Source organism: Scylla paramamosain, chromosome 40 (assembly GCF_035594125.1).
Source record: "Scylla paramamosain isolate STU-SP2022 chromosome 40, ASM3559412v1, whole genome shotgun sequence".
NCBI classification, from domain to species: Eukaryota; Metazoa; Arthropoda; class Malacostraca; order Decapoda; family Portunidae; genus Scylla; species Scylla paramamosain.
This window is the reverse complement of record NC_087190.1, coordinates 3,886,343-3,897,190: the sequence shown is the minus strand read 5'-3', so window position 1 is coordinate 3,897,190 and position 10,848 is coordinate 3,886,343. Positions and strand designations below refer to the sequence as shown.

General features: G+C 35.7%; 1 protein-coding gene across 4 annotated transcripts in view; it reads right to left on the bottom strand.

The window, feature by feature from the left end:
- Positions 1 to 3,221: 3,221 nt before the first annotated feature.
- LOC135092722 (uncharacterized) overlaps positions 3,222 to 10,848 on the bottom strand; it is a 101,679-nt gene continuing 94,052 nt past the window's right edge. For all 4 annotated transcript variants that reach the window (XM_063991357.1, XM_063991359.1, XM_063991358.1 and 1 more), the window contains one exon: positions 3,222 to 10,416. In XM_063991357.1, coding sequence (XP_063847427.1) covers positions 10,353 to 10,416 — 64 coding nt within the window. In that variant the 3' untranslated portion in view covers positions 3,222 to 10,352. The remainder of the gene's footprint in view (positions 10,417 to 10,848) is intronic.

Here is a 10,848-nt window from a genome sequence, read left to right as displayed (position 1 = left end):
TACAAACAAATAGGGCAGCTTTTCCACACTGGCACTCACCTCCTCCTCCTCTTCTCTTCTCTGTCTGCTCGCCTTCCTCCTCTGTCTCACTCACAGTGACACACTCACCAGCAGACAGCAGGCCACAACCAGAAATAATCAGTGATCGCCTTGTGTTTATCGAGGAAAAAGCCGGGCAACCTCCACCTCTATGTCCTCACTCCACCATCGACATATCTCCCTTCTGTTAGTAACTTTATATTTTGTTTAGCCTCATCTTCATTAGTTACAAGGAGCATTCCATCATTGGCAAAAAATACTGAGGCCAGAGCACATACATCACTCCCAAACTTGGCATTAGATTGGTTAAGTTTTTTGATGATATAATATGTCGCCATAAGAAATATGACAGTTGACCCATTGCAACCTTGTCATGTGCCATTCATTATTTCAATACTACGCATTTCTTTATCATTCAGGAATATTCTGATGTCTTCTGTATAGATTTTGGCAATGAGGTCAATTAACTTTGAGTGTATCATATTTTAGCATTACTTTCTCTGCTTATATTGTTGAATGCCTTTGAGAAGTCTAGTGATATTAATGTAAGTGATCTCTTATGTTCATAACTCTTCTGTATACAGTAACTTGGTATAAATAAATTGTCTTCTGCTCTTCTATTCTCAGTATATGCAATTTATTCTTCCATTAATTTATCATTTTCTTGTAGATGTCTTTGCATTTTAATTATTTATTTATTTATTTATTTATTTGTTTACTTATTTATTTTATGATTCCCATTAACAATTTATCTGTGGTGTCTGTAAGGGCTATTGGTCTCAGATCTTTTATTGTTGGTTTTGCCTTTTCTCCAATAGTTTAGTATTTGATGTTTTCCATGTATCCACGATTATTCCAGTATCAATGACATATGCTTGCAACACTGTTGTTTTACATTCATCATTGTGTGTCAAAGTAATAAGAAGTTCTGCCTTAGTTTCATTGGGTCCTGCTGCTTTTTTAGTTTTTGTCTTTTTATTTGGTATTCTAATTCATTGTTATTTTACAGTCTTTCATTGGTTTTATATCATAAGTATTTATCATGAATGCTGCATCCAGGTGTTCTCTTAACTGTTCTGGTATTGTTAATTCATTATTATCTATATTAAATTATTTATCGTCATAATAGTCCTTGAGTGTATTTTCATATTCTTGTTTTATATTATTATTCTACATTTTAGGTATATTATTTCTTTGTTTGTTATAAATTTTCTCTCAAAACTCTTTAATCTTCATAGGATGCTCATGTATTTTCTCTTGTACTCATTTTCATCATATGGTATAATCTCTTTTCTTCTCATTACTTTTACTTTTACCTCTTAACTTGTTCATGTGCTACCAGATTTTTATGTTGTTTTTGTCTGCTTTTATTTATTATTTCTTCATGTTATGTTAATCCACTTTTTATTTTACTTTTCACAATTTAGTTCCTTATATTTTCCTTTTTCTTCTGTATTTGTTGAATTTCTTAGTTTCCTATTGTATTTTCTTTTTTATTTCTTCATTAAACCAAATTGGTTGTATTCTGCTATCTTCCTCATTAAGTTTTGCATTCACTATTTTCCTTCTTATGGTCTTTTCATTGCTTTATCTGCTGCTTCTTTTTATTTTTATTCTTAATTCCGATATCATGTATTCACTGGTGTTCAGGTTTTTTTTTTCTAATTATTTTACATTCTCCTTTATAGTGTGTTTATCTATCTTCAAGTAATGTGCTTCTTTGTACTTCAACCCTTCTTGGGTTTCCTGCAATTTTCCACGATAACTAAAATTCACAGTTATTAGTTTATGATCTGATATATCATACCCATCACCATTTTCATCTATTCTCATATTATTATAATAATAATAATAATAATAATAATAATAAACGGTATATTATTTAGGCAGTTAACAAACTGAAAATGTACATAGGGGGTGGGGAAATACTTGACATTAATCCTAAAGGTAAGTCTAATCTAGAAGAGACTATTGATTGATGGCTCGCACCATGGTGGGAATCGCACTGAGTCTGTACCGGTCCGTGCGCAGCGCCTTTAGGGGCGTTATTTTGTTGTGGTGTCTGGTGGCACGGGCCGGGCGAGGCGTGTCAGGCAGCAGCATGTTTCTGAGACGTGGATGATGCAGAAGTCCCCTTCCAAACTTCTCCAGAGCCTCTCGGTACCTGGTGGATAGTCTGGACAGGCTCAGGGTGTTCAGGGCTTCTTCATAGGTGGTGTATGCAGGGCCAAGGATGACCCTGCACGCCCTTTTCTGCACACTCTCCAACTGTAGCTGTTGAGTGTGAGTGAGGGAGGAGGACCATGCTGGGGAGGCGTACATGAGTTTGGGGAGGATGAAGGTAAGATACACCCCCCTTAACTCATCTGTCGGTGTCCCCAGTGACCTGAGTCTGCGCAGCATGTACAGCCTGTAGGTAGCTGATCTTATGGTGCTGGCGACATGCTGCTTCCAGGTCAGCTGGTCGTCCACCGTGACTCCGAGGAGCTTGGCACACCGGACCAACTGGAGGGGGTGAGGGCCCACTGAGAGCTGGTACAGAGGAGGTACAGAAATGCATCACCACAGTTTTGCTGTGGTTGATGGTCATCCTGCTCTCCTCCATCCACGTCTGCAGTCGCTCCAGAATCGCTTGAAGTGGTGAGTAGTCCAGGTTCTTGGTGGAAACTGGGACACCCACGATGCAGTCGTCCACATACTTCCAGCGATGGGGGGTGTCAGTGAGGGCGTCGTTAATGAGGAGGAGGAAGCATAGAGGACCCATCTTGGTCCCCTGGGGGACCCCACTTGTCAGCTGTTGGAAAGTAGAGACAGAGCCCTGATAGCGAACGGCCTGATGCCTCCCTGTGAGGAAGTTGGCTAGCCACGCAATCAGGTTAGGAGGGAGACACAGACTTACTGCCTTGCTGATGACAATAGTGTGATCAACAAGATCAAAAGCCTTTTTGAAGTCCACAAAAGCAACAGCTAGAGAGGTGTTTCGCTTGTCCAGGTGGCTGTGGATGAATTCAAGGAAGCTGGTCAGGTAATGGGAGGTGGAGGTGGCTTTAATGTTTCCAAACTGTCTGATATCCACGGTATTACAGATTTCAGTGTAGGCCCAGTCATACACGAAATCTTCACAAATAAGGCTAGGGATGGGGGTGATAGAGACTGGCCTGAGGTCAAATCAAATCAAAGTACTTATATGATTCTTTATTTATCAATGCATTTATCAATGCAAAGTTAATAGTACTACACTGATCATCTCTTTGCTATGTCATCTCTCCTTCACTGTCCATATTGCAGTTCAATATATTAAGATTCAGATGTTCTGAAATGTTAAGCACTCGCATACCATTATTATTTATTTTCTGTTTTTCAGTAATCCCAATGTGACTGTTGAAGTCTCCAACAATAATATATTTTCCATATATATTCTTTCCTATTGCTAGGACTTCCTCTTCAATTAATTGATTTCTTGTATTATCATTTACAGATATATAAACAATTATTAAAGTAAATCTTAAAATATACACTTCACATCTGATTTTGACTTAACTTCCTTTATAATTATGTTATTACCTTTTTAAGAAGCATTAATGCACAATCTTTTTTGTCAGATATTTTCCTCATTCTGTTTATACAACTTATTTCATCACTGAGATTTACTGTTATTTTTTGTTGTTTTTCAGTTAAACAATATTGTGCTGCTGTCTATAAGTTTTCTAATTCAATTCCTTTACCTTTGTTAATCATTGTACATTTATAAATTTTACACTAAAACTTAAATCATTCCTTACTTCATTAGTTTTTTTTTACTTATTTACAAAAAAATTATCTCCTCAGTTGGTTATTTATGATAAACCATCCTGTTTCTCCATTATTTCTTTTTTTCTAGTTGTTGTTTTCTGAGTTCCTTATTCCTTTGTTGCTCCTTGTATGTTAAATCTGGTGCAGTATACACACCTTTACACTGATCTTTTCTAGTATTCCTTAACTTCTTTGCATTTTTTTTTTTTTATTGTGTTCCATTTCATGTGGGACTGTTAATTTTCCTTTCTTCATTTTCTGTTTGCTTCTTTCTTAACCTTGATATCTCCACTATCTCTACTTTCTCAATCTCTAGTTCAGTTACAAACAGATCGTTATATTTTATCAAGTCTTGCTCTGCTTGAACACTTTAAACACTTTAAACACTTTATTATGTTTGTCTGTAGTACATATATAAGCTTAAGGTACAATTAATTGAAAGACAAACAGCCCCTTATGAAGCACAAGCTTTTTGGGCACACTTAATATCTACTTAATACTGAAATGTAAAACAACACTAAACTAAAAATCTAACTGAAGAAAATGTAAAAAAAAAATATATATAAATAAATAAATAGCAATAACAAAAGATTTAGGGATAAATGGCTTTGCAAGAACAGGAAGGAAAGGAGAAAAATCATAATTATACATGAGAAATAGAGAAAATTGAAGTGGAATCTGATTATAAACAAGCAAATATTTGTTTTGAGAATAATTAAACAAACAGAAATAAATATGTATATATACTAGAGGATATAAACTATTTTAGTTACAGAGGATATGAACTATTTGGTTACAATACCAAGAAACAAAATAATAGATATTGATAAAAATTGATTGAAGTACAAGATGTGTCAGTATTGAGACAATAAATATTCTTTTAGTTTTCTCTTAAAGATATTTACGCTTAATGAATTTTTTATATGTGACAGGGTGCTATTCCATATTTTGGGACCTTTATACATTAGAGAGTGTTGGTAGAGAGTTAAGGTATGATGGGGAATCTGTAGAGAATGCCTGTAGCGTGTGGAGTGGTTATGAGTTAGGGTCAGGGTATTGTTGTTGTTGGAATTTATCAATTTGAACATGTATGATGCAATAGAGAAGTTTGATAAGTCAGAGAGTTGAAGGATTTTCATAGATTTAAAGAGTGGAGGTGTGTGTTGGAGGAAGTCACTATTAGTCATGATTCTAATAATTTTCTTGTGGAGGATGTTTAGATTTTGTAGATGACATGGGTAGGTAGTGGACCAAATTGGATTACAGTAGGTTAAGTGTGGGTATATATGGGCATAATACATGATTTTCATAATTTCCACTGGAACAAAGTTTTTTATTTTCAGCAATAGAGCTATTGATCTAGATAATTTTAGGCAAAGGTTTGATATGTGATATTTAAAGGTAAGATTATTGTCAAATGTGACTCCAAGAAATTTTGTCTTAGAAACTTGCGTGATATCTTTATCTAATATGGTAAGTCTAGGTAAGGGTTGGTATTTGGTGGTGGTATTTGTAAATAACATGTAGAAAGTTTTAGCTGTGTTAATTGTTAGGCGATTTGCAAGACACCATTCAGAAAAGGCAGATAATTCTAGGTTGGCTCTGTAGATTAGGTCAGTGGGATTATCACCAATCATGTACAAGGTGGAGTCATCAGCAAACTGTATAGTGTTGAAAGCAGTAGAGGCATTGCTGATATCGTTGATATATATCAGGAAAAGAATAGGGCCTAAGATGCTACCTTGTGGCACACCAAGATGTATAGGTTTGATGGTTGATTTAGAGTTACTGTAGGATGTAAAATGAGATCGGCCAGTTAAATATGATTTGAACCAATTTTCCACACAACCGCGAATACCATAGTGACGTAATTTGTCTATTAGAATGTTTGGGTCAACTGTGTCAAAAGCTTTGCTGAAATCAATGAAAATGGATATTATAGACTTATGTTTATTCAAGGCATCGTGTAGGTCAGAGGTAAACACATTTATAGCGTCAAAAGTATTTAGTCCGGGGCGGAAACCAAATTGCCTATTATTTAAGAGTTTTTGTGAATTGAGGTAGTTCATGAGGAAGTTCTTCATAATGATTTCAAATATTTTAGAGAACACTGGTAAAATAGAGATTGGTCGGTAGTTTGAGATATTAGTTTTACTTCCCGATTTATGGATAGGGATAATTTTTGCCAGCTTGAATCTATTAGGGAAAACTCCATCTTTTATTGAATCATTGAATAATTTTGAGAGTGGCTCTGCTAGAAGATTTTTGTTCTCTGATTATTTTCACAGGTATTTCATCTGTAGGGCATTTTTTATTTTTTAAGGCAGAAATAGCTTTTACTATGTCATTTCCTGTCACTATGGGAATATTCATGGAATTTAGGAAATTACCTCTGAGATAAGAAATGTGTGAGTTTTGAGCTCTAGGAAGCTGGGAGCTAAGTTGAGGTGCAATTTGTGAAAAATAGGTGTTGAATGCATTTGAAATTTCATGTGGAGTGTGCAGGACTGTGTCATTATAGTGTAGTGTGTGGGAGACCGTCTTGTTATTATTATTAATGTTTTCTATTTCGGTAATTAGTTCCCAAACTTTTTTTTTGTTAAGTCTAAAATTTTCAAACCTTTGTAGGTAATATTCAGATTTTTTGCGTTTCATTAAGTTATTTAGATAATTTCTGTAATGTTTGTAGTGGTCCATTGTAATTGACCCTAGTTTGTATAGTTTGTACAGCTGATATTTATGTTTTGTTGAATTTATTAACCCCTGTGTTAACCAAGGCTTACTCAGTCTTTTGGATGTGATAGTTTTGGTTATTTTGGGGAAGCAGGAATAGTATATTTTATATAATTTATCCAGAAATATGTCGCAGTTTGTGTTTGTGTCACTGCTAGTGAGGTAGAGACTCCAGTCTGTATTTGATAGGGTCTGTGTGAATTTCAACCGATTTACTCTATTTTGTAGCCTAAAATCAACTTTGTGGTGAATATTGCACACTTTATCAGAGACTGGAATATTGATAAACACTGGAAGGTGGTCACTGATAGGAAAGTGGAAAATTCCAGAAGAGACTGGTTCATTGAAGTTTGTCCAGACGTGATCCAATAAAGATGGGGCTGCAGTTGTATTTATGTCTGAAAATCTTGTTGGTCGAGATATATGTGGGAAGTAATTGTTTGATTGCATAGTTGTAATGAAAGAGTTAGTAGGAGGGTGTGACACATGTTCAAGAAGGTTTATATTGAAGTCACCTATGAGTATATTCCTGTTGTTTGTGAAAAAGTTATTTGAAAGAAGATTATCAATATATGCATTAAATTCATTTACTTTAGCATGTTTACTATTTGGTCTGTAAATACAAGAAACAGAGTAGGAGGTAGTAGGTAGAATAATTTTCACACTACATAGTTCAGCATTTTCATCACACATGCAAAAATCCTTAATAATTTCACTTTGTAGGTCAATATTTACATAAATTGCAACACCCCCACCTGGAGAGTATAAAGGCCTGTGAACATGATATGACTTATAGCCATCAATTTCGTGAAGGTGAACATTATTTGCATTGAGCCAGGTTTCACTTATACATAAGATATCAGGGAGTTTGGGAAGAGATTTGATAAAAGAGATTACTTGGTCATAATTTTTGTTTAGTGAGCGGGCATTTATATGGAGAATATTGATATAGTCAGCGCTACTTCTTGGTATAACATTCATGTATGAGGTAAGGTCATGATAATTACAGATATCATCTAACTCAAGAGATAAGTACATGGAATTTATTATTTCTATGCCGATGCTATCAGATTCATTGTTGTCTTCTAAGTCGTTGAAAAGTGTATTGAGGAGATTCTCACTAGTAAAGTTCATGATATAGAAAGGGGAATTTAAGAAAGGCTAGTAGAAAAGGGGGCAAGTATGGGTAGCAGAGAGGGAGGAGGGAGTGGAAGGGATTTGGGAAAGTTTAAGGGAGAGGAAAGGAAGGATATGATAAGTAGAGATGGAGAAGAATAATCAAAGAATAAGGAAATACATAATAAAAAATTAAAATAAAAATTAAATAAAAAGAAATTGGAAGGCTTACCAGGTATGTCATAAGAAGGGTGGAAGGTAGATTGCAAAATGTTTGCAGAATTTGGTGATCAAAAGGATTAAGTTGATAAAACTATAAATGTTCAAGATATTGGCAAAGTAAAGATGATAGAATAAAGCTTCATACCCAAGATATTGGCAAAGTAATAGATAAATAGGCAAAGTAGTAGATGATAAAAGAAAGTTTCATATGATGAAATCTAGAAAAAATTAAGATGAATAATAATAAGTTGGAGACATGCATAGGATATGACATATAAAATATATACACAGGAAAGGATAATGAATACATTATATATATAAATTAAATAGACATAAAGATATCTAGAATGTTTGGCAGGAAATATCGCATCATGTTGAGTTGAGAGCACATTTAAGACTGGGTCAGAACAGGATATTTATCTAGGAAAATGTTCAAAGACTGTTCAGTGGTTATCATGTGTTTTTGACTAGATGTTTTTAATTTAACAAAGATCTTTCCATCCCTTGTGTAGCACTGTTGGAAAAGCTCCTTGTTTTTTTTCCTGATACCCCAAACTGCATTGAAGATATTGCGTCGTTTTGGAGTGAGACTTTCATTAATATAGAGGCTAGGTTTAACTTTTACACAGGCATCCATTATTTCTGCCTTCTTTGATCTATTTAGCAGCTTTACAATTATTGGTCTCTCTTTGTTTTGACTTTTTGAACCTAACCTGTGAGCAACATTGATGTCAGCATGACTTAAATTGATGTGCAGATTATCTTTAACTGAATTCACAACAAGGTCAGTTGAGTTTTCATGGTTTTGTTCTCTGGGCAATGCAGGACCACTAATTATTATAGTATCTCTTCTTTCATATTGTTCTACATCATCTAGTTGATTTTCAAGTTTACTGACTGTATCCTCAAGTGAGGTCACTTTGTCCTGTAACTTTTCAATTTTTTCATCTTTTTCCTTGGAAAGAATAGACAGAGCTTTCACTATTGTGTTCACTATCACTTTACCTTCTTCGGACAGACGAGCAATGTCACTGGAGATGAAGTCAAGGATGTTTGTTGTGGGTGCTTGTCCCATGGCTTGAGTTGGTGTCTTGACCTTATGCAGGGTTTCATTTTCTCCAGCGCACAAGACGTGCCGACCTCAACTCCACCCAAACCAGCCTGCAGAAAGGACAGCATGGTGCAGCGGTAAGCCGAAGCCCTGACCAATGAAGCTGGCTTTCATTGAAGCAGACTGGAGGAGTGAGTACACCAGGGGAACGTCTCAGGTGAGTTATTTGTGGTAATTCCAGTTCTCTAGCGCATATTCAGTTGCCCAGCGACCACATGGTCGTCACTCCTTGTCGAGTATTACAGTGTGTAGTGGTTGCTATTTACCTCCGTGCTCCAGTAACGTAACGTAAAGCTGTGCTCTCACAATGTAGCTTAGTTCTTCCTCATTCGCTGCCCACGTGGTCACATTGTAGTGTTTGCAGGGGAAGGACCAGGCATTGGCCTCACTTCCAGCAGAATAAGTATTTCTTTCTGTGTGCTGCCCATGCGCCACAGAGTGTAGCCATAGCTAGCCAGGCCTTCGTTGTAGTTACTGTGTATATATGAATAAAAAATATAATAACTACTTTCTTTTGAGTGTCCTACCCTTGTCTACCTGGAGACTCAACTAGGAAGTGCATATGATCGGCGGGTGTGTAAGCATTAAGGGACCCTGAGCAATAGGACAAGATACAGATATGAGATTGTGATTGGAGAAGAGAGGGTAACAGCATAAGCAGAAAGATTAGAGGTTAGGAAAAGGTCAAGGATGTTGGGTTTATCTCCAAGATGATCAGAAATACAAGTTAGTTAGCTATACCTAATGATTCATAGGGATTTCAAACCCCAAAAATCTTTTTTCCAAAAATGAGCTAATCACTTTTAAGGAGCACAGTATGTGCAATATATGCTGTAAAATACTGTAACAAATATTTCCAAAGCATTCAGTTATAACAAAAGTGCATCCGTCTCATGCCAAATAAGAAAAAACATATTTGTCAGTGAAATATTTGCATCACACACAACACAGTGGCGTATATCCTTACTGCTGGAAATTCTACGTTTCTGAGATATTAATTTTTATCAAATTTATCACACCACATGCAAAAAAAAATATTTACAGTGGAAACAATTATTAGATTCATTCAAAGCCCATCAAAATCTACCAGAAAGATATAGTTTTGTTAGAAAATGCTAGACGTATACATTTATGAAAATTTACCCCCTAAAAATTCTTAATTTTTGACCATCTCACAAATATTTTCAAGGGATTGTTTTAACAGTGGTTGGCAGCTGGGTCTGGAAAATGTTCTCTTAATTCTTAACTAAATTCTTAATTTTTAACTAACATATCTAATTCTTGACTAGCAAATACTTTAAAAGGTTTCAGGTATAGAAGTTGTTGGCAGGCCAGTCCTTCAGTGTGAGGTGCACCCAAACACCTCTTTGAAATGCTCATTGTGTTGTGTCACAAAGTTCACCCTGAGGAATGAGAGAAGGAGAAATTTATTAGTTTTTTTGATGTAGAAGAGAGAAAGTTAGATTTTGAAAAATGAGAAAGGAAAGAAGTGGTTCTCACGTAGAGTGGTGGATGAATGGAATGGACTCAGTAATCAGGTTCTTGGTGGTGAGTCATTTGGGAGCTTTGAAAGGGATTAGACAAATCTATGGATGGAGAAGGTAGGAGGAAACAGAAAGGTATGTTTTATACAGGGACTGCCATGTGTAGGCCATGTGATGGCTTGATGGCTTCTTGCACCAACCCTTGTGTTCTTGTGTTTTTATGTTCTTATGTTACTTTATCTTTGTTTTATCATCATTTTCTCTCCTTGTGACAAATTAATGGATGAAGATGACCGGTGGAAATAGATAGGCATGTTTTATACAGGGACTGCCACGTGTAAGCTTGATGGC